General features: G+C 35.8%; 1 protein-coding gene and 1 pseudogene across 1 annotated transcript in view; one reads left to right on the top strand and one right to left on the bottom strand.

Annotated features, from left to right (window-relative positions):
• Positions 1-269: 269 nt before the first annotated feature.
• Positions 270-22,861, top strand: part of EIF2A (eukaryotic translation initiation factor 2A) — a 50,387-nt gene continuing 27,795 nt past the window's right edge. Inside the window, exons 1-9 of the mRNA XM_037525806.2 lie at positions 270-452; positions 6,105-6,174; positions 7,132-7,206; positions 12,844-12,962; positions 13,872-13,971; positions 14,313-14,395; positions 20,052-20,125; positions 20,256-20,400; positions 20,535-20,651. Of these exons, the coding sequence (XP_037381703.1) occupies positions 425-452; positions 6,105-6,174; positions 7,132-7,206; positions 12,844-12,962; positions 13,872-13,971; positions 14,313-14,395; positions 20,052-20,125; positions 20,256-20,400; positions 20,535-20,651 (811 nt within the window). The 5' untranslated portion in view covers positions 270-424. The remainder of the gene's footprint in view (positions 453-6,104; positions 6,175-7,131; positions 7,207-12,843; positions 12,963-13,871; positions 13,972-14,312; positions 14,396-20,051; positions 20,126-20,255; positions 20,401-20,534; positions 20,652-22,861) is intronic.
• LOC129146738 (elongation factor 1-alpha 1-like) lies at positions 15,362-18,470 on the bottom strand (annotated as a pseudogene).

Raw genomic sequence — 22,861 nt, 5'->3', positions numbered from 1 at the left:
GGGAGAGCCTCGCGCCGCCGCCGCCGGGAGCGTGGAGTGAAAGAGGAAGGAAACGCAACGCAACAACCGACGGTGCAGCCTGTCGCCTCGCACTGCTTCGGGTTCGGCTGCCAACGTCAGCACTGGGAGGACTCCGCCCCGCGGAAGTAAGGGCTCCGCCGGCTCCAGAGGAGGGAGAGGGAGGGCGAGGGCGGGCGCACCGGGCCCAGCCCCCCCACACTTGGTAAAGCGTCGCCCCAGAACTGCGCGCGCGCGTTCGGCCTCCGTTTATGGGGCGCCCTCTAGCCGGAAGTGAATGGGCCCCGAGGGTACTGGGCCCGGAAACACCCTCTCGCGGTCTCCACGCCGGAGGAGACGTGTAGGGGACGGGTTCGGCTCTCGTGAACTCTGACCCGAGCGCCTGGGTTTCTCTTTCCGGAACAACATGGCGCCATCCACGCCGCTCCTGACAGGTGAGTTCGGAACAAGCGAGGGACTGTTTCTTCAGAGCACTTCCCTTTGTGTCTTTTCTCTTGGGGACTATCCGAAATGCCTTGGGGTCTGATCCTTCGTTTCTTATGAATTGCGGAAGGACCGGACGGATTGTAGGGTTTTTTAGTGTAGCGTGGCAGTCGGAAGTGAGGCCTCTGCCATTGGGCTCCGGCCTGCCCTGCTTTCGTCTGTCTGTCGTTCTTCCCTGCCGCTTGAAGTTCTGCAGGAATAGGAGATGGCAACTGACAGAAAGTGCTGGTTCAGTTCTCCCAGGGTCTGCAATGCCGGGTGACTGGCCTTGTTAATCGTTAAGTCATTAGTTTTGTAATAAGGGAAAAGTATGAACATATGACTCAGTGCGCTGGAATACACCTGAATTAAACACACCTGAATTTAAATAATACCAAAGTCTCTACTCCTTGCCTTAGTAGAATTCAAAAAACTAGAGTGGAACTGTGGTAGTATAGGTTTCAAGTGATGCAAGTGTGTTCTGGAGTGTTACACTGAGCATTAGTAGATAGTCTTAACAACGTTTGATATTGAAATGGTCGTGGGCATCTTAGAATCACAAATTAGAGAACTATGATTTTGATGCAGAGACAGACTTTATTATGTCAGAGGAGATAATAAACACTTTTGACAATGTCAGGGAAGACTGAACTAGATTATGACCACACTCTTAAGCGAGTGTCAAATGAGAGTGGAGTTGGGATAGAAACAAATACAAGACTGTAAACTTGTCACAGTCTTAACAACTTAACTTATACAGAAGGAGAACGAAGTCATTAAGAGAAAGTTTGTCAGCTTTGGGGGAAGGGGATTATTTCCTCTAGAAACGTGAACCTTTAAAGCCTTTTCACTTTTCACCATTCTACGTTTTAAGACCTTTTGTTGTTAGGCACCATGCATACTAATATTCAGTCAGGCTACCCTAATTAATTCATAAAACATTCATCAAAAACTGACTACAATTTGCCAAATAATATCTAGGCAGGTGCTGTTTAAAAAGGCCTGATTACATAATTAAATTTTTCTGTAGTTTCATGTACGTAACTTGTGTATTCAGAAGATTTTAATGCCAAATGCTGATTTGAACTCTAACAAAAAGTTAGTACATATAAAAATCTGGTGATTCCTCCATCCCCTTTTAAAAATTAAAAGGCCTTAAAGTGACACTTCACTGCTTACAGAATAAACTCCATCCTGTGTAGCATGATGTGGAAACCTTTATAATCTTCGACTTGCTCTTGACATTCATTTATTTCCTTGTTACTCCATTGTATTGTATTTTCCATCATTATTGACCTGCTTATAATACCCTTGACTAATATTTCTCTTGGTTTGTTAAACTTATCTTTTAAAATTCGTTTCAGACATAATTGCTTTGTGAAACCTTTCCTTACTCTTTCCAGACAGTGACTCCCCTAGTATGTATTTCATTTTGACTTTTTTTTTTTTTTAACTGATCACATAGGTTTATTACCTAGTTGTTTAGATATTTTTATTCTTGGCTATCCTGTGAACCCCTTGATGTCAGAGCAAGTTCTTATTCACCCCTGTCTTTGTAGCAAGTACAGTAACTGGCAAACAATAGAAACTCTAAATGTTTAAATCGAAGAGTAAATTAATAGTGGAAACCACTTATGTAGTGACATTAACCAAGAACAACAATTTATAAAATGCCTAAAATGAAGGACTCTGTAAGAGCTTAACTGTTGCCTAGTCAGTCTACCCCACAATTCTTATATTCATAGAGGCCCAGAGAGATTAAGTGTCCTGGTTCACAGTGCAAATTGGCAGTTAGGTTTATATTCAGTTCTTCAACTCCATGGTCTATTTTTCTTTCACTAGACCAGATCAATTATCAATTAGTCTTTTAAACATTCTTGGTATTGGTATTTTAGCCAACAATAGATTATTTTACTTCCAATACTTCCAAGATAGTTTTTTTAACTTAGACTCAAAGGATTTCAGAATTGTGAATAAATTGGAGAATATTCAGTAACTCTTTCACCATGACTCTTAATTGGAAATGGCCAAAAACCAAAGAAGGTGAAAAGATTTTTTTTTTAAAGGTTTATTTATTTATGCATACAAGAACTGGGGTACAGGCAAGAGTTGTGGGAGGTGAGAGGATTCACCAGAGACACAATGGGAAACAGAATAGGTGGATTGACTGAAACAATGCTGAGGGGAGCAGCCGGGCCAGCCAGAGAGGTCTGCTGTGCCATGTGGGTAGCTCCCTGGCCAGGGATCGAACTAGTGCTTCAGCGGCTGCGAACAGCCTCATAGTTTCGTCTTAACCCTTGTGCCATCAGGGAGGCCCCCCTTCCCCAAAAGAAGATTTATTTTTAAACCCATGTGATCTTAAAAGCTACAGCACTGCCTAGTCAAGATACTCACATGACTCAAAAAAAAATTTTTTTTTTAAATCGGTAGTCTCTTGCTTTCTTCTTGATTGAATTCATTCTCAGGTTATCTTTATACTTGGTAGCTCCAGGTTTATATACAACCAACTCAGCAGCCCTAAAGGGAAGAGTGCATTTTTGCCAGTACTCTTAACAAGTCTTAGGCTTTCATTTTGGCTTGGTTTCACTTTGTTCTTCTCATCTTTGAATCAGTTATTTTTTAAATCAATCACAGAACCATATTATATTCTTTCCCCTGATATTTCCCAAAGGAAAATTAGTCTTCTAAAGAAGGTGCCCAAATGTGAGGCATGTCCCTACGCAATGTCCCTACATTAAACCAGTATTTTCTATCACCTTGCCTTGTTGAGGCCATTGAGGTAATTTATTTAAAATTGAGTCATTTTCCTAAATTGATAATGTACCTTGATGGATGTAAAGTGGAAAAAGCATTTAATAATGATAACCATATCCCTTACTTAGGACTCCTCTGTATGTTGAAACCCAGTAGTTTTCTCTACTAACTCAGCCCTAAAGCAGTAAATTATATGGAAGTATCTAGAAAGGCTACTAAGTTTAGAAAAGACTTATAGGTACAATATTTAATGTAATTACTGTTTTTGAGCCGTTACCCTGTGTGAAACTTGAGCATTTGTTTATTGCCGTAATAAAAAAGGTCTGTTTGCATTTTAGATTTTTCTTTTTTATAGAACATATTACCAATCGCCTTTGAGGTATGTGGCCCTGGGAGATAATTGAGAAGGTAATTTGAGTCCCAAAAACAAAGTAGTCATATCCATTAACACATTTACAGTTTATTAAGGGCAATTTACCAATAGGGGTTCTTAGCACCAGAGTGGTAGATAAGACTTTGGGTCAGAAGCCACACCACAAGAAGACAGTGGTCTTATACCACGCTTAGTGTGTGTGATCATTATTGTGTAAGACTGATTTCTTACAGATTTCTAGGAAGACATGTCACGCACATGTTCTGTTTTGTCTCACTAACATTAAGAGAGTTGTGTATAGGATAATATATATGAAGGAAACAATGGGGAAATTGACTGTCTTTTCAGGGTAGGGCAATTATAGGAAACAGGCCTAAGATGGTGTCAGTACAAAATGGAGTTATTTTGGTTTTCCCACAATTGGCTCCAATGCCATGGATCCCTGTAGGTAATTTGCCTTTACAATACTTTACATGTGATTAATGAATGTGCCTGCTTGTTCTTAAATTATCTTCTCAATTTGGGGCAACTTACTTGTTCCCACACCCACGCTAGAGAAAATCAGTAAAAACTGGGAATCACATAGCTCTCAAGTCTGAAAGCATTATATCAAACTATTAATATCTCCACATTCTATTTACTGTTTCACTTTCTGTCGCTTCTAATTAAGGTGAATTCCTTGTTAGAAAGTTGTATTGTAGAAAAAAAATTTCAGTTATTGAGAAGTTTGTTTTGAGTACATTTTTATTTTTTATTAACTAGTAATACAGTTTATATTTGGTTATGAACCTGATGAAATAAAATATTTGTTTTAAATAGTGGCTTATATGTATGACTAAAACTATAATGACTGTGATTTTTATGAAGAATTCACTTAATAATTAGTTCCCCTAAAATAGACATGTCTATTGTAAAACATGTACAAAGAAGATTGTCTAATTTAATGGGGACTAGCAGTATCGTCAGCCTTTAAGGTAGTTTTGATGTGTGCTTTTGTCTTTTGGAATGTTTTTGCTTTAGTGCAAAGTTGGTATATTCAATTTTTTTTAACACTTTGTCCAGTACGCCCAAGCAAATTCATTTTTGAGAATTGTAAACCTTTGATTGGCTTAATTTCTTGATATACTGTGAACAAGGTGTTACCAAAAATTATGTACTTTTAAAATGTCTTTTATTTTGATAGAAGACTTGCAAAAATAGTAGAGTTCCTATGTACTCTTCACCTAGCTGTCTCCCATTGATAATATCTTATATAGTTATATAGTACATTTTCAAAACCAGGAAATTTGCACTGGTACAGTAGTCTTGACTAAACGTCCATCCTCATTTGTATTTCATTAGTCTGTGTGTATGTATAGTCCTAAGAAATTTTATCTCATGAGTAGGTTCATATAACTACTACCATTAGAATTGAGAGCTGCACTACAAAGATCCTTTGTGCTACCCTTTTAAAGATTTTATTTTTGCATAGAAGAACTGGGGTGTAGGCCAGAGGTGTGGGGGGGCGGTGAGAGGATTCACCAGAGATAGACGGGGGAGCAGAACAGGTGGATTTCTGAAATATACTGCTGAGGGGAACAGTCAGCGAGACGAGAGGTCTGCTGCGCCAGGTGGTTTAGCTCCCTGGCAGGTAATAGTCAGAGTGATAGTACTGAGACTTTACCCTTAGGTCACCAGGGAGGCCCGATTGTGCTACTCTTTTATAGTCAGACCTGCTTTCCACTTCTAATACCTGGCAGCCAATGACCTGTCACCATCACAATAATTTTGCCATTTCAAGAGGATAGTATAAATGAAATCAGAATATGTAACCTTGGATTTTTTTTTAAATCTTCTTTATTTGGAATGTGAATATGTACATGTTGGAAAGTTGTTGATTGTTTTTTTTTTTTAAAGATTTATCCATTTATTTATACAAGCACTGGGTACAGTCAGAAGCGTGGGAGGGTGAGAGAATTCACCAGAGCAGGGAGCAGATGAAATACATCAGCAGACTGATGAAATACACTGCTGAGGGGAGCAGCAGGCATGGCAGGAGAAGTCTGTCGCACCATGTGGGACCCCCCGCAGGTGGCCGGGGATTGAACCGGTGCTGCAGAGGCTGCGGGTAGCTTTGCAGCCCAGCACTCCACTGCTGCGCCACCAGGGGAGGCCCGATTGATTTTTTTTTTTAATTCATTTATGCATACAAGAACTGGGGTATAGGCCAGAGGTGCAGGGGGTGAGAGGATTCACCAGAGACAGAGTGGGGAACAGAACAGGCAGGCTGACTGAAATACAATGCTGAGGGGAGCAGGAGGAGAGACAGGAGAGGTTTGCTGCGCCATGTGGGTAGCTCCTTGGCAGGCCGGGATAGAACTCGTGCTGCAGAGGCTGCAAATAGCTTCATAGTGCTGTTCTTAACCCCTGCACCACCAGGGAGGCCTAATTTGACATTTTGACTGAAAAGTTTTTAAAACTTTATGATAACTGAGTGTTTTCCATTGCATTTCTTTAGTCCGAGGATCAGAAGGACTGTATATGGTGAATGGACCACCACATTTTACAGAAAGCACTGTGTTTCAAAGGTATGTCTTATTTTGTTAGTGATGTTTTAAGGCATGATGCAATACATTCTGTTATTTTTGTTATATTCTGAACAAAAAAAAAAAATTAGATAAGCTACTTTCTTGGAATATTTCATACAGTGCAACAGGATTAGTGGATCCTTAGTCTCTATCAAGAAAAATGATCTTTAGATTTGAACATAATAGCTTAAGGATGTTTAAAAGCGGTTGGGGGCCAATACTAAGTAAAAGTGTGGACAACAGTTTAATGAGTTCAAGCTTTGAGCTTAGAAGAATTTTATCTTAGGAGAATGAGGAAAACTTTGTGAATGTGATAACCAAACCACTGCCCCATAGTCTTTGTGAAAACAGAATGAAAAAGATCTAAAAGAGGAAGGAAATTTGAATATGTGTGTATATGTGTGTGTGTGTATATATTTATATATGTGTGTATATATGTGTATATAAAAATGCATAGCTAGATTGATATATATTTTTTTCTCCAACGAAACAATGAAAGGGTAAACCAAAAAATTAATAAAGTGATTATATCTAGGGGAAGAGAGATCTATAGAATGCAGGTAACATGTTGGTGAATAAATTTTGATATGTATAGTTTTGACTTTGAACCTTGCAATTGTTTCATTAAAATGGAAAACAAACCTAGTTTTACACTAAGTTGATGACATAACTGTATGAGGGCATGCAAAATTCTTAAGTGTATTTTATTGTTAATAGAAAATTGATACTGTCATTTTAAATTTATTCTTGAATAAAGGTAATTATAGGTAATTATAGTAATTATATTGATTTTTGAAGAGATAAAATATTTTGGTAAACTAAATCACTTTGGAATTATTTTCTAAAATTTATGTAAGTTCTTAGTTATTAAGTTAGTACTAAGATTGGATTTTTAATAAGATTTTTAAAAGTAAATACAAATGCCTAGTATTTAAACTTTTTTCTTGTCATTTTCAGAGAGTCTGGAAAAAACTGCAAAGTCTATACCTTTAGTAAGGATGGAACCTTGTTTGCCTGGGGCAATGGAGAAAAGTTAGTGTTCATTTATATATTTGTGTGTGTGTGTGTGTTTGTGATGAATATAAAACATAGCTGGCTTTACTTGAATGATAAGTATTTGGCTATCATTAATAAAGTTTATTTTTTAATATCATGATATAGTTGGATATTATCTCCAACATAATTTTCATTCAGCACTTTTAAAGTAATATGCCGTGCTTTTTTTGCATTATCAAATTACTTAGAATTGAAAAATAGCATATACGAAAAGACAACTAATTTAGGGCAGAACTAACTGAGAGATTGTTTTAAATAGTGCTTTAAGTTGCTAGTTAAGGTTCTGCATAATGCTTAAAGAATAACTCTCTTTGCTTAGATTTAGATACTTTTTATCTTGCTGTTAAATTAGTAGAAATTTCTGCAGCTGTTACTACTAATTATATATAAAAGTATATCATCTAAGTTATTCAAAATTATGTGTAATATATTCTAAGTTACCTAAACTAACCAAATTACAAAACTGGTCTTGCAAAAATATAGTGATTAAGGGAATGATATATAGGAAGACAAATACTCGTCAATATATGCTTATCAAATGGAGGAGCACCACAATATACTAAATTACTATCAATTCTGAAAACAGATTTTGGAGAAAATACATTTGTAGCAGTAGATTTCAACACCCTGTTTTCACCATTGGACATATCAACTAGACAGAAAATAAAGACACAGAAGCCTTAAAGAATTACATCACAGGAACCTAGTAGATATATACAGGGCCTTGCACTCCCACAAAGTTGAATATAAATTTTTCTCAAGTATATTTCTTAAGGACATTCCCCAGGATTATTGACATAATGGACATAAGTATCAACAAATTCATAAAGATTGAAATCATCTTCTCTGACCACAATGGTATCAAACTAGAAATCAACCACAAAAAGAAAGCAGGGAAAACTATAAGGTAGAGATTGAACAACACACCACTGAAAGACTGTTTGGTTAATGAGGAAATCAAAGAAAAAATAAAAAAAAATACCTCAAAACATGACAATAGGGACATGACCCTCCAGAACCTATGCAACACAGCAAAAGCAGTACTACGAGGGAAGTATACAGATATACTATCCCACATCAAGTAGCAAGAAAGAGTTCAACTAATCTCATCTCTTACCTCAAGAAGCTTGAAAAAAGAACAAATGAAACCAAAAGCTAGTAGAACAAAGGAAATAATAAAAATTGGAGCATAAATAAACAAATTAGAAATTAAAAAGACAATTCTGAAGAGGTAATGAAATCAGAAACTGATTCTTTGAAAAAATAAACATAATTGACAAACTTAGCTAAGCTCACTACACATGTAAGGGAGAAAACTCAAATTATCATCATTATTATTATTTTTAAAGATTTATTTATGCATACAAGAATTGGGGTATAAGCCAGAGGTTTGGGGTTGAGAGGATTCACCAGAGAGTGGGGAGCAGAACAGGCAAATCTACTGAAATACACTGCTGAGGGGAGCAGCGGGCAAAGCAGGAGAGGTCTGTTGCACCATGTGGGTTGCTCCCTGCCTGGCCAGGGGTCAAACTTGTGCTACAGTGGTTGGCCACAGCTTGATAGCACTGTCTTTAACCTCTGTGCCACTAGGGAGGCCCTCAAATAAATTAAATCAGAAATGAAAGAGAAGTTACAACAGACACTGCAGAAATTCAAGGATAATAAGAGATTATTATGAGCATTTATATGCTAATAAGTTCAATAACCAAGAAGAGATGGTCAAATTCTTAGAATTACTCAGTCATCTGAGACTAAATAGTGAAGAAATGGAAAACCAGAATAGACCAGTCATAAGCAAGGAAATTGGAACAGTAATCAAAACGCACTCAAAAAAACCAAAAATCTAGGACCAGACTGTATCACTAAAGGTTCTACTAAACCTTCTAAGATGCACTTTTACATATCCTGCTGAAACTCTTTCAAAAAATTGAGAAAGAAGGCATATTTCCAACTTTTTTCCCATTTAGTTCTAAATATGTATTTTACATAATTTTCATTTTTGTACAGTTTGTTTTCAAACTGCACTGCAGAGGCTGCTCAACCTGCTGCGCCACCGGGGAGGGCCTGTGTTTCCTCTTTGGAGAAGTGTCTTTTTAGCTCTTCTGCCCATCTTTTGACTGGATTGTTTGCTTTGTTTTTGTTGAGTCTTGTGAGCAATTTATAGATGTTTGAAATCAGTCTCTTACCAGTTGCGTGAATCTCAAATATTTTCTCCCAATCAGTAGGGTATTTCTTTGCTTTGGTTATTGCCTCTTGCTGTACAGAAGCTTTTTTGTTTGAAATAATTCCAGCTGTTTATCTTTCCCTTCATTTTCTTTGCTTTGGGGGATGAGTCTTTAAAGATATTTCTGAGATGTATATCATGGAGTATTTTGCCTTTGTTTTCTGCTGTGTATTTTATGGTTTCAGACCTTATGTTCAGTTCTTTTATCCATTTTGAGTTGTTTTTGTGCATGGTGTGAGGTAGTGGTCTAGTTTCATTCTTTTGCATGTGGTGATCCAGTTTTCTCAGCACCATTTATTGAACAGACTATCCTTGTTCTATTGCATATTCTTTGTTCCTTTGTCATAGCTCAGTTGTCCATGTATGTGTGACATTATTTCTCTGTTTTCAATTTGATTCCATTGGTCTGTGTTTGTTTATGTTCCAGTTCCATACTGTTTTAATTATTATGACTTTGTAGTATAGTTTGAAGTCGAGGCATGTGATGCCTCCATTCTCCTTCATTGTAGTCAGGAGTGCTTTGGCTATTTGAGGTTTTTGTTATTTCATATGAATTTCAGCAATATTTGTTCTATTTCTTTGAAGAATGCCATTGAGATTTTTATAGGCATTGTGTTGAATCTGTAAGTTGCTTTTGGTAGGATGGCTATTTTGATAATGTTAATTCTTGCAGTCCATGTGCAGGGGATGTCTTTCTGTTATTTTGTTTTGGTTATTGCCTCTTGCTATACAGAAGCTTTTTAGTTTGAAATAATCCCAGCTGTTTATCTTTTCCTTCATTTTCTTTGCTTTGGGGGATGAGTCTTTAAAGATATTTCTGAGATGTATATCATGGAGTATTTTACCTTTGTTTTCTGCTGTATTTTACTGTTTCAGGCCTTATGTTCAATTCCTTTATCCATTTTGAGTTGTTTTTGTGCATGGCGTGAGGTATTGGTCTTTGTGTCTTCTATTTTAACAATATTTTATAAATTTCTTTGTATATGTCTTTCACCTCCTTTGTTAGGTCTATTGCCATGTATTTGATTTTTTTTTTTTTTGGTACAATTGTGAAAGGGATAGTTTTTTAAATTTCTTTTTCAGACTTTGCATATGAGAAGGCAACTGATATTTTTGTGTGTTGATTTTGTATCCTGCTACTTTACTAAACTGACTCATTAATTAGTTTTTCTGTAGGGTTTTTAGGTTTCTCTATGTATATTATCATATCATCTGCAAATAGTGATAGTTTTACTTTTTTTCTCCCTATTTGGATTCCTTGTATGACTTTCTCTTGCCTTGTTGCTCTGGCTAGGACTTCCAATATTATATTGAAAAGCAGTGGTGAGAGTGGACATCCTTGTCTTGTTCCAGATCTTAAAGGTAAGGCTTTCAGCTTTTCACCTTTGAGAATGATACTAGGTATGGGTTTGTCATATAGGCTTTTATTATGTTAAGGTATTTTCCTTCTGTCCCAAGAATTTCAAGGGCCTTCATCATAAATGGATGTTGAACTTCGTAAAATGCTTTCTCAGCCTCTATTGTTACGATCATATGTTTTTTTCTTTTTCTTTTTGTTGATGTGTTGAATTACATTAATTGATTTTCAGATGTTGAATCATCCTTGTGCCCTTGTAATAAATCCTAGTTGATGATGGTATATCACCCTTTGGATATATTGTTGGATTCTGTTTACTAGGGTTTTATTGAGGGTTTTTGCATCAGTGTTGATTAGGGAGATTGGCCTGTAGTTTTCTTTTTTTGTTTGGTTTTGGTAGTAGTGTAATGTTGGCTTCAGAAAATGAATTTGATAGTATTTCTTCTTTTTTGATTTTTTTGTAAGAGTTTTTGTAGGACAGGCACTAATTCATCTTTGAACGTTTGGTAGAACTCATTTGTGAAACCGTCTGGTCCTGGGTTTTTGTTTATGGCAGAGCTTTGATTACTGTTTCAGTATCATCGCTTGTAATTGCTTTGTTTAGGTATTCTATTTCTTCTTTACCCCCCTTACTTCCAGACAACTTTTATGAGGTAAACATTACTTTAATACCAAAACCAAGCAAAGACAACAGAAAGAAAGAAAACTACAGACAAATTTCCCTAATAGACAGATGCAAACTTTCTCAATAACATGTTAACAAACCAAATCCAACAGTGCATTAAGAGTATTATACATCATGACAGTATTATACATCATTATATAGGGGGATCAATACGAGGGACACAAAGGTGGTTCAACATCTGAAAATCAGTCAGCATAATTCAGCTCATCAAGAGAGGAAGATAGAAATCATGATAATATCAATAGATGCCAAGAAAGCATTTGTTAAGATTTAACACCCATTTATGAAGAAAGCCCTTGAAAAACTAGGGATAAATGGAAAATTCCTTCAACATAATAAAGATCAAATATGACAAACCTACAGCTAACATCATTGTCAATGGTGAAAAGCTGAAAATATCCCACTGAGCTCTGGTACTGGACAAGGATGTCCTCTCTCACCACTACTATTCAACATAAAATTGGAAGTCCTAGCGAGAGTAATTAGGCAAGAGAAAGATATAAAAGGAATCTTAAATGGAAAGAAGTACGCTATCATTTGAAGACAACATGATCATTCATAATGATCATAAAGACTGCACTGAAAGACTAATTGAAACAATAAATCAGTTCATCGAAGTGGCAGCTTGTGAAATCAGTAAACAAAAATCAATGACTTTCCTATATGTGAACAGTGATCTCGAAGGAGAAATTAAGAAAACAATCCCATCACAGTATGTCAAAGAAAAAACAAAACAACCCAAAACTAAGTATGTAGGTGTAAATCTAACAAAATAGGTAAAGGACCCATGCAAAGAAAACTGTAAGTCGTTGTTAAATGAAATAGAAGACACACAAAGAGATGGAAAGATATTCCCTGCTCATGGATCAGAATGACTAACACTGTCAAAATGGCCATCCTACCCAAAGGCTACAGTCATATCTGGAGACTGCTTTTGAGAATTTAACAGACGCCAGAAATCTCCTTGCTAATTTTCCTAGCTGCTACAGCTTCCATTTACTAAAATTAAAAAATACAGTCTCTTTTCCCTTTGCTTTAGTAGACCTCAGTTTGTCTATTGGTTAGCTCTGCCATTTAAAGTCCTGTTGCTTTTCAGCTAAAGGTGAAAGCATCTGTTGCATCATTCTGCTAATTCTGTAGCCCAACCTTACATGGAGCCATTGGGTAAAATTGTAGACTTTTTAAGTCAAGGTGTTTATTGGATATTTTCTAAAATTAACTGAAAATAAATGTTTAAGAAAAATGAACACTTTAGAGTGATCTGTATTTGAAGAGATACTAATGTTTTGGATAGCTCTGATTTTGTAAAACAATTTTCATTGCTGAAGTAATTTCTTTTGAAACCAGAGTAAATGTTATCAGTGTCACTAACAAGGGATTACTGCACTCCTTCGACCTCCCAAAGGCAGTTTGCTTAGAGTTCTCGCCAAAAAACACTGTCCTGGCAACATGGCAGCCTTACACGAGTAAGTATTTTCCAATTGTGAAAATATTCTGACAGGACCAGGTTAGAGGAGAGAAAAGAAAAAGTCTATAACCTTACAATAATGTAATTAATCTTTATGATAGCATATAGTGTTTGTGAATATTTTTAATTAACAGTGAGCCTTATACTCCCCAAATACAATGAGAACCTTACAATCCTCAAAAATGAAATTAAATAATTTCAAAAGTATATAACCAATGGATAAAGAAGGAATCAACATTAACAATACAAATGACCGTCAAAAATTTTTTTTATGATGATTATAAAAATGGAAGTACAGTAGACAGCATCTAAGAAATGTGTATGGAATGACGAAGTATAGGAAATGGTGTGTTCTAACACTTTTAAGATATATGATAATACATTATATGAATATTTTATTTAGTTTTGCTTAAAAGTGAGTAATAAAATATTGTCATATGGACTTATTTTAAGAAATATTTTCTAATTATACAGAGTGTTGAATAAATATGATAATAGCTTATTTTTCAGTTATAAATATCCCAGTTTTGTTTATCCAAGAGGCATGTACTCTAATGCAGGTTATTTTTTCCAAGTAAATGAAACGAATTAATTGCAAATCATAAGTGGTTTTATTTAGCTTTTGTGTGTGTGTGTGACCAATAGACTCAGCTTTCATAATAAGACAATTTGATCCATTTAACAGGAAGTGATGTTAAACTAATAGGTAATTTCAAGTATTCTTAAAATCTGTAGTAATTTACTCATTTATTCTACTCTCATGGCTTTAAAGCTAGAGGGAAAAGTTGATTTAAACCAAATCTCTTATTTGATCTATGTAATCTTATTCAATTTTTTGTAAGCATGAAATCCTTTTACTAATGTTAGGAGCTAATTACTACCCCCCAAAAAAATATTTTTATTGCAGCTGCTAAAGATGGCACAGCTGGGATACCCAACCTACAACTCTATGAAGTGAAAACTGGGACATGTTTAAAGTCTTTCATCCAGAAAAAAATGCAAAATTGGTAAATAAATACTTCAAAGTACTAATTATTTGTAAAGTATTTTAAATATCTTAAGTATGTAGTATTTATTTCTCTGGTATTGGTTTAGAAAATAACTTTTCATGCCAAAATCTAGATCCCTGGATTTTTGCATATGCAAATGTAAGAGTAAAAAGTTAGTCTTTTGTTTGGTATTAGAATGAAAAGGAACAATATTTTCCTATTAAGTAAATAAGCTGAGTAAAACTATTAATAACTGACAAATAATATACCTTAAATAATATGTCAGAAACTTTAGCATGTTAACTTGTAGTGTTACATTTTGTCAAAATTTTTAAAAATATTTTTGCTTTTCAATGTAGGTGTCCAGCCTGGTCAGAAGATGAAGCTATATGTGCCCGAAATGTTAACAATGAAGTTCACTTCTTTGAAAACAACAATTTTAGTAAGGAAAGATTTATGAAATTATTTATGTAATTTATTATTTGCTATAAATATATAGTTTGTATTAATTTACATGGCATAGAATCTCCTACTTATGGATACTATATTAAGAATAATTGTTATATCAATTGATTTGAATGACTCATAGATTTAAAAACTAATGAAATTTTATAACAAAGATTTTCTTTTATAATAGCTTTATTATCTAGTAATTGTCATTAAATGAAGACATTTTAGTACCTGTTTCTAGTTTTAAGTACTATTGAAATTCTCTGATATAATTTTTTAAAATATTATATTGTAAAGAATTTCAAACACAAAAATAGACAGCTAGTACCTATGACCATTTACCCATTGCCAGCCCCACTCATTTGTAAATCTGTCCATCTACCATCTCTCTTACTCTACTAAAGCAAATCCCAGACATCATGTAATTTGCCTATAAATATTGCATTATGTATCTCTGAAGGTTAGGAGTCTAATCTAAATGTAGGATTCCCCCTTCTTCAGATATTGTTGCCATAGTCTACTACCATAGAACTTTGTGCTGCTTTCCTTTTTATGTTTTTGTCCCTCCCCCTTTTTAAAAACTTAACCACAATACCATTAGCACAGATTATAAATTCTAATAATTGCAAATGTTACTTTTGTGTTTTGAAAGCTTAGGATTCAAATAAGGTCCCTCACACGCAATTGAATAGTAATTTTATTTTCCCTCATTAATAATGCTCTTTTTTAATGGCTCTCAAAATTCTGTGAGAGATTTTTGGTCAAGTTGTTTATATGACATAATACCAATTTTAAAAATTAATAATTTAAAACTTCAACAAACATCAAAAGACTAAGTGGTCCACAAGACCTTCTCCTTTCCTTCTAAAGATTTTACAATGCTTTGTTATCATTAATCACTCTTTTAGTATTAAACTTAAATGGTCAATTGAAATTGAGACCATTCTTCCATCACTGATTAAGACTTGGGTGGCAGATATGGGGGATAATATTTAGCAATCTGAGCTTACCTAGCAGACTTGGTGACCTTGTCATTTCCAACTGCCTTGTTATCTATTGCTTTGATGATACCCACAACAACTGCCTGCCTCATGTCATGAGCAACAAAATGACCCAGAAGGGGGTAGTTAGAGAAGCTCACAACATACATGGCTTGCCAGGAACCACATTAACTATGGTAGCATCACTAGATTTCAGCAATTTAGGGGCCATATTCCAGTTTTTTTCCCCCATAATAACAATATTTAGCTCAACAAACTTGTAAGCAATGTGTGACTGTCCTGCACAGGTACATTTCCAGCACTAATTTGGCCAGGAAGGTTCAGAAAAATCATCTGTGCTATAAAGCTAATAGCTTCCATTGGTGGCTCATTTTTGCTGTCACCATCCATATATATTGCTACCATGAACATTCTTGGCAGTCACATTCTTTTTTTATTTTATATATATATATATATATATATATATATATATATATATATATATATAAAACATCATTGTTCATTTTTAAACAATGTTTGCTTTTTTCCCCCTCTCAGGTATAGTCCCCATAGACTTTCCTTCACCAGTTCACCCGTGCACCATCACCACAGTCCCCTGTGCTCCTCCCTCCCTCTCTCTGATCCCTCTCCCTCCTCCTCCCCTGCAGGATGTCTCTGGTTTATAATTGTCAGTTTTGTTGTGTTTTGTATTGTTACTGTTTTTTTCCCCTGATGTCTTATTTGGTTCCCCTATATTACTCCTATAAGTGAAATCATCCAATATTTTTCTTTTTCCTTCTGGCTTATTTCACTGAGCATAATTCCTTCTAGCTCCATCCATGTTGCTGCAAATGGCATTGAGTATCTTTTTTTTGATTGCTGAATAGTACTCTATTGTGTATATACACCACATCTTCTTGATCCAGTCATCTATTTTGGGGCATTTGGGTTGTTTAACCTATTGTAAATAGTGCTGCAATAAACAGGGACATGTTTTTGTGTCCTTTGGGTAGATCCCTAGGAGTGGAACTGCTGGGTCATATGATAGCTCCATTTTTAGTAGACTGAGGAACCTCCAGACAGCTTTCCATAGTGATTGGACCAGTTTTCACTCCTACCAGCAAGGTAGGAAAGTTCCTTTTTCACTACATCCTTGCCAGCATTTGTTGTTGCTAGTTTTTTTAATGTGTGCCATTCTTACTGGTGGTATCTCATTGTGGTTTTGATTTGCATTTCCCTGATTATAAGGGATGTTGAGCATTTTTGCATATGCCTGTTGGCCATTTGCATTTTCCTCATTGGAGAATTGTCTTTTAAGTTCTTCTGCCCATTTCTTAACTGGATTGTTTACTTTGTTCTTGCTGAGTCCTTTGAGCTCTTTGTTTATCTTTGTGATCAGTACCTTATCAGTTATATGGAGTGCCAAGATTTTTTCCTAATTAGTGGGGTGTCTCTTTGTTTTGGTTAGTGTCCCTTTTGCTATACAGAAGCTTTTCAGTTTGAGGTAATCCCAGGTGTTTATCTTTTCCTTGACTTTCTTTGCTTTGAGTAATGGGTCTTTAAAGATGTTACTGAGATGTATGTCTTGTAGTGTTTTTCCTATATTTTCTTCTATATATTTTATGGTTTCAGGTCTTATGTCCAGTTCTCTTATCCATTTTAAGTTGATTTTTGTGCACAGTGAGAGGTAGTGGTCTAATTTCATTCTTTTTGCATGTGGTGAGCCAGATTTCCCAGCACCATTTATTGAACAAACTGTCCTTGTTCCATTGCATATTCTTTGCTCTTTTGTCTAAGATTAGTTGTCCATATATGTGTGGCTTTATTTCTGGGCTTTCTTTTTGGTTCCATTGATCTGTGTGGACAGACACATTCTTGACATTGAAGTCCACATTGTTCCCAAGAAGAGCTTCACTCAAAACTTCATGGTGGGCCTCCCCGGTGGCGCAGCGGTTGAGCGCTGGGTTGCAAAGCTGCCCGCAGCCTCTGCGGCACCGGTTCGCTCCCCGGCTGCTCCCTGGCCAGAGGATGGTCCCGCATGGCGCGCAGACCTCTCCTGCCGCCTGCTGCTCCCCTTGACAGTGTACTTCGGTCCTTCTGCCTGCTCTGCTCCCCACTCTGGCTCTGGTGAATTCTCTCACCCTCCCACCCTTCTGACTGTACCCAGTGCTTGTATAAATAAAATCTTTAAAAAAAAACTTCATGGTGCATTTCAACAGACTTCAATTGTAACATTGACTGAAGCAAAGGTGACCACTGTGGCAGGTTGAATACCCTAGTCTCAACTCAACCCAATTGGGCAGACTGAGTACCACCAATTTTTTGGCCCGCTTGGAGTGGAGGTGGGGAAGAGGGGTTTTGTAAGCACAAGGGCTTGTCTGGTGGATAAGTTGGTGGCATAACGCAACCCAGAGTGTCCAGCAATGTGGGTCCACTGGCTTTGTCATCTTTGTGAGTGACTTTCCAGCCCTTGAAGCAAGGCATGTTAGTACTTGACTCCAACGTGTCACTATTCCAACCAGAAATTTGAGCAAATGCTACTGTGTCAAGTGTTGAGCCAGTTTTCTTAATCTGTGTACTAACTTCTTTAAGTTTCCTTGTATGTCTTCCGACTGTAGGGTGGCTTCATAGAGTCCATTTTGTTAACATCAACAATTAGTTGTTTCACAACCAGTGTGTGAGACAGAAGGGCAAGCCCACAAGTGTTCCCATTCTTGGATATACCAGCTTCAAATTTACCACCAGCAGCAGCAGCAATAAGGACAGCACAGTCAACCTGAGATGCATCATATTTTTTGATAGTCTGTCTGCGTCTTGGGGCATCGATGATGGTTATATAATACTTGCTAGTCTCGAATTTCCACAGGGAGATATTGATAGTGATTCCACAATCATGTGCAACTTTTGTTTATTCAGTATCCAGATACTTGGAGGAGCTTTTTGCCATCTCAGCAACCTCCTCCTCAAATTTTTGATGGTTCTTTTGTCAATCCTATTGTGTTTATAGATTAGATGATCAGTAGTGGTAGACTTGTCTGAATCAACATGTCCAATTACTATATTGACCTGAGTCTTTTCCTTTCCCATTTTGGCTTAGTTTAACTGTGGCTTCAGGACACCCATGTTTTGGCAGCAAACTCATTGTGAAAAGCAATTAATTAGTCCTCTAAAAGTGTCTTTTAAGCTATATATCCTCTCTCTGTTTTTCCCCCCACCCTTGTAATTTATTATTTACAAAACAAGGCTACTTATAAATTTTCCCATAGTTTGAATTTTGCTATTACTGTCCATTCTGTAATTTAACATGTTCATCTCCACCCTGTAAATAGCTATCTGGATCTAGAGTTAGCTTCACATTCTTTTTTGGGGAGCAAGAATTTTGTGAGGGCAAGACAGCATCATAAGGCAGTGCTTCTTAAGAAGTATGTCTTTAGTATTTAAGGTTAACTGACATTAATGCCTGTTGCCTAGATCCATTTTTTCTTTTTTTTTTTGTGAACATACATTTTTTTAATGGAGTGCCATTATTTTATATCCTTGTTGATTTTTTTCACAATATAGGATTTCTCCTTCACTTGTGGTTACCATAGTTCTCCCACCACCAAAGCACAAATAATTTTCCTCCATAGTCCATTGTGCTCTCTACTCCCACACTACCACTCCTTTTTCTCCCCCCTCTCTCTCCCCTTTCCCTTAACCCCTCCTGAATGTCTTCGAAGTATGATCAACTTTCAAGGGGCAGCTTTAAAGTGTTATCTTTGTCTAATCCTTTGTTTGATTTCTCTGTGTTTCACATGTAAGTGAAACCATCCAGGACATATTGTTCTCATTTCATGAGTGCTTACACATTGATGATTTTTTAATTCCCCCTCATTTGTTAGCTGTACTTCTTCTATAAAGAACCCTCCCCCTCTTACAATCTGTTAGGTTGCCTAGTGATACCAGTTATATAGGAAAGGAATAATATTCATTCCCTTCATCACCTTTGATGTAATGAGTTCTTTCTCTTGTGACCTTCATTGCAGCCATATGTATTTAAACATATGTGATGTGTTCAATCCATTGTAATTATTCTTTGTATTGATGCCCAAATATTTACCCTTGATCAATTAATCTTTAATGACTTCTTTATATAGTAAGCAAGCCAGTCTAGGATTATCTTGTGTATTTTCTATCTTATACTGAGAATCAACCAATTCCCTAAGAGACTCTAATTCTTTTTAGTGGAAAATAGTATTTAAAGACCACAATGTGGTACACATGTAAGGGGTTATCATTGCTACTGCATTGATCATTGTTTCTAGGCTCTTCTTATTCTTTTTTCTGTTACATCTGTTTTGCCTTTTGCCAAAACCAAGAATCCAGGTTTTCTGGGATGCCAGGGGTGATAGTTAATTATCCATTTGCTTTGCCCCACATTAACCATATAGCAATCTTAGAATAGCAACACCAACAGTAACAACATAACATAATTAGCGAAAGTAATTTGAAAGAAAAATGTTTGCAGTGCCTTTTGTCCTTACAGTATCCCATTAGTGAACTGTGTACTTTTAAGCATATTAGAGTAGAATAGGAATTGGTAACTGTTCACATATACCAATGGTGGCATAACGCAACCCAGACTTGAGCACCTATCACATTACCTAACACCATTTACTTTTTTTCAAGGCACAATTGCAAATAAACTGCATTTGCAAAAAATCAGTGATTTTGTGTTATCACCTGGACCTCAACCATACAAGGTAATTGCTGTTTTAATTTGTTCATGTGGGATATTATGAGATTAAATTTTTTCCTACTTTTTAGTGGCTGTAAAAACTGTCTTAGTTTATATGCTTAAGAAAATTAATGTTTCATGTCTGTATATCTCAGGTGGCTGTTTATGTTCCAGGAAGTAAAGGTGCACCTTCATTTGTTAGATTATATCAGTACCCCAACTTTGATGGACCTCATGCAGCTTTAGCCAACAAAAGTTTTTTTAAGGCTGATAAAGTTACAATGCTATGGAATAAAAAAGGTATGATAAATATTTTATCTCTCATTTTGTTTACCAAGTATTAATCTAGACTAATGTTCCTATGCATTGAGAAAAGAGTCTCATTGTTTTCTTAATTTTTGTTTTAAGTCTAATTAAAGTTTTTACTGTTATAGCTACTGCTGTGCTGGTAATAGCTAGTACAGAGGTTGACAAGACAGGAGCTTCTTATTATGGAGAACAAACACTGCACTACATTGCAACAAATGGAGAAAGTGCTGTCGTGCAATTACGTGAGTATTCTAGCATGTCTTCCTTTGATTAAAAACAATGTTAGCAAAAAATACTTAAGTCATAAAAATGATATGATCTAAATTCTTGTTTAAGTACTAGAACTCCTGTGTTGTATTAACCTTTAAAGATACAATTTCTCCTAACTAAAAACTTAAAGTTATCCCCAAATATACCTTAATTTGACAGACTCCATTAATTAATTTAGTTATTCCAACATTTTAATAGGAAACTTGTGACTGTAAAAGAGCATTTTAGTACCTTTTTTGGAGCTTGTTAACTTGATAGCAAGTTGATATAGGGAGTTTAACACTAGCTTCAAAACTGAAAAATGTTACCATTTCATCTTTTGTTTTGATGACCTAAATTAACTGTAAAATAATAGTTTTAAAATTCTAGCAACTCCCTAATTTTTTTCATTTTCAATTAGATATGCGAAAATAAGGTAAATCTTTTCATTACAAAACACTGTATTCCAGTAAAGTTAGAAACATTGCAATGATGACTCTGCTTCCCACTATTGGTTAACATTCTGAAAGACAGTAGAAATGATTTAAAAAGTGTACAGTTTTGAAGGAAAAAAATAGAATCATCTCTGCTCACATAGATGAAGTCACAGAATAAGCAACTCCCATTTAAAAATATGTCAAAGGCATTGAACGACAAGGAGGACACTAATATCCTAAATGTATGGGATGCAGCAAAAGCAGTAATAAGAGGAAAATATATAGCAATAGAAGCTCACATCAAGAAACAAGAAAGAACGCAAAGAAACAACCTCATCTCGAAGCTCAAAGATCTAGAAAAAGAACAACAAAAAAACCCCAAAACCAGTAGAAGAAAAGAAATAATAAAAACCAAAGCAGAAATAAATGAAATTGAAACTAAAAAAACAATCCAAAAGATCAATGAAACCAAGAGCTGGTTCTTTGAAAAAATCAATAAAATAGACAAACCCCTAGCCAGGCTCACAAAGGAAAAAAGGGAGAAAGCACAAATAAACAGGATCATCAATGAAAGAGGAGAAATCACAACGGACACAGCAGAAATCAAAAGAATAATCAGTAACTACTATGAACAGTTATATGGAAACAAGTTTAACAATCTAGAGGAGATGGACAAATTCCTACAACTCTACAATCACCCAAAGCTAGATAAAGAAGAAATAGAACACCTAAACAGACCAATTACAATTAGCGAAATTGAAATGGTAATCAAAAACCTCCCCAAAAACAAAAGCCCAGGACCTGATGGATTTACAAATGAATTCTACCAAACATTCAGAGACGAATTAGTGCCTATCCTTCACAAACTCTTCCAAAAAATTGAGAAGGAAGGGACAATACCAAACACGTTTTATGAAGCCAACATTACACTAATACCAAAACCGAACAAGGACAACACAAAAAAGGAAAACTACAGGCCAATCTCCCTAATGAACACTGATGCAAAAATCCTCAATAAAATTTTAGCTATCAGAATCCAACAATGTATCCATAAGATAATTCACCACGACCAAGTTGGATTCATTCCAGGGGCACAAGGATGGTTTAACATCCGAAAATCAATCAACGTTATCCAACACATCAAAAAAGAAATATAAAAACCATATGATAATATCAATAGATGCTGAGAAAGCTTTCGACAAAGTGCAACACCCATTCATGATAAAAGCCCTTGAAATTCTGGGGATACAAGGAACATACCTCAACATCATAAAGGCCATCTATGACAAGCCAACAGCCAGTATCATTCTCAATGGTGAAAAGCTGAAAGCAATTCCATTAAGATCTGGAACAAGACAAGGATGTCCACTCTCACCATTGCTTTTCAATATAATACTGGAAGTCCTAGCCAGGGCAATAAGACAAGAGAAAGACATCAAGGAATCCAAATAGGAAAAGAAGAAGTCAAACTATCACTATTTGCAGACGATATGATATTATACATAGAGAACCCCAAAAACTCCACAGAAAAGCTAATTCAACTCATCAATCAGTTCAGTAAAGTGGCAGGATACAAAATCAACACGCAAAAGTCAGTAGCCTTCCTATACACAAACAATAAATCTGAAGAAGAAGAAATCAAAAAGACCATCCCTTTTGTTATTGAAACAAAAAAAATCAAATATTTGGGAATAAATCTAACAAAAGAGGTAAAGGACCTATACAAAGAAAACTATAAAACACTGTTAAAAGAAATAGAAGAAGAC

The sequence above is a fragment of the Talpa occidentalis genome, unplaced genomic scaffold (genome assembly GCF_014898055.3).
Source record: "Talpa occidentalis isolate TD23 unplaced genomic scaffold, MPIMG_talOcc4v2.1 talOcc4.4, whole genome shotgun sequence".
In the NCBI taxonomy this organism is placed as follows: domain Eukaryota; kingdom Metazoa; phylum Chordata; class Mammalia; order Eulipotyphla; family Talpidae; genus Talpa; species Talpa occidentalis.
Note: the sequence above shows the minus strand (reverse complement) of the source record. Positions and strands in the feature narration are given on the sequence as shown.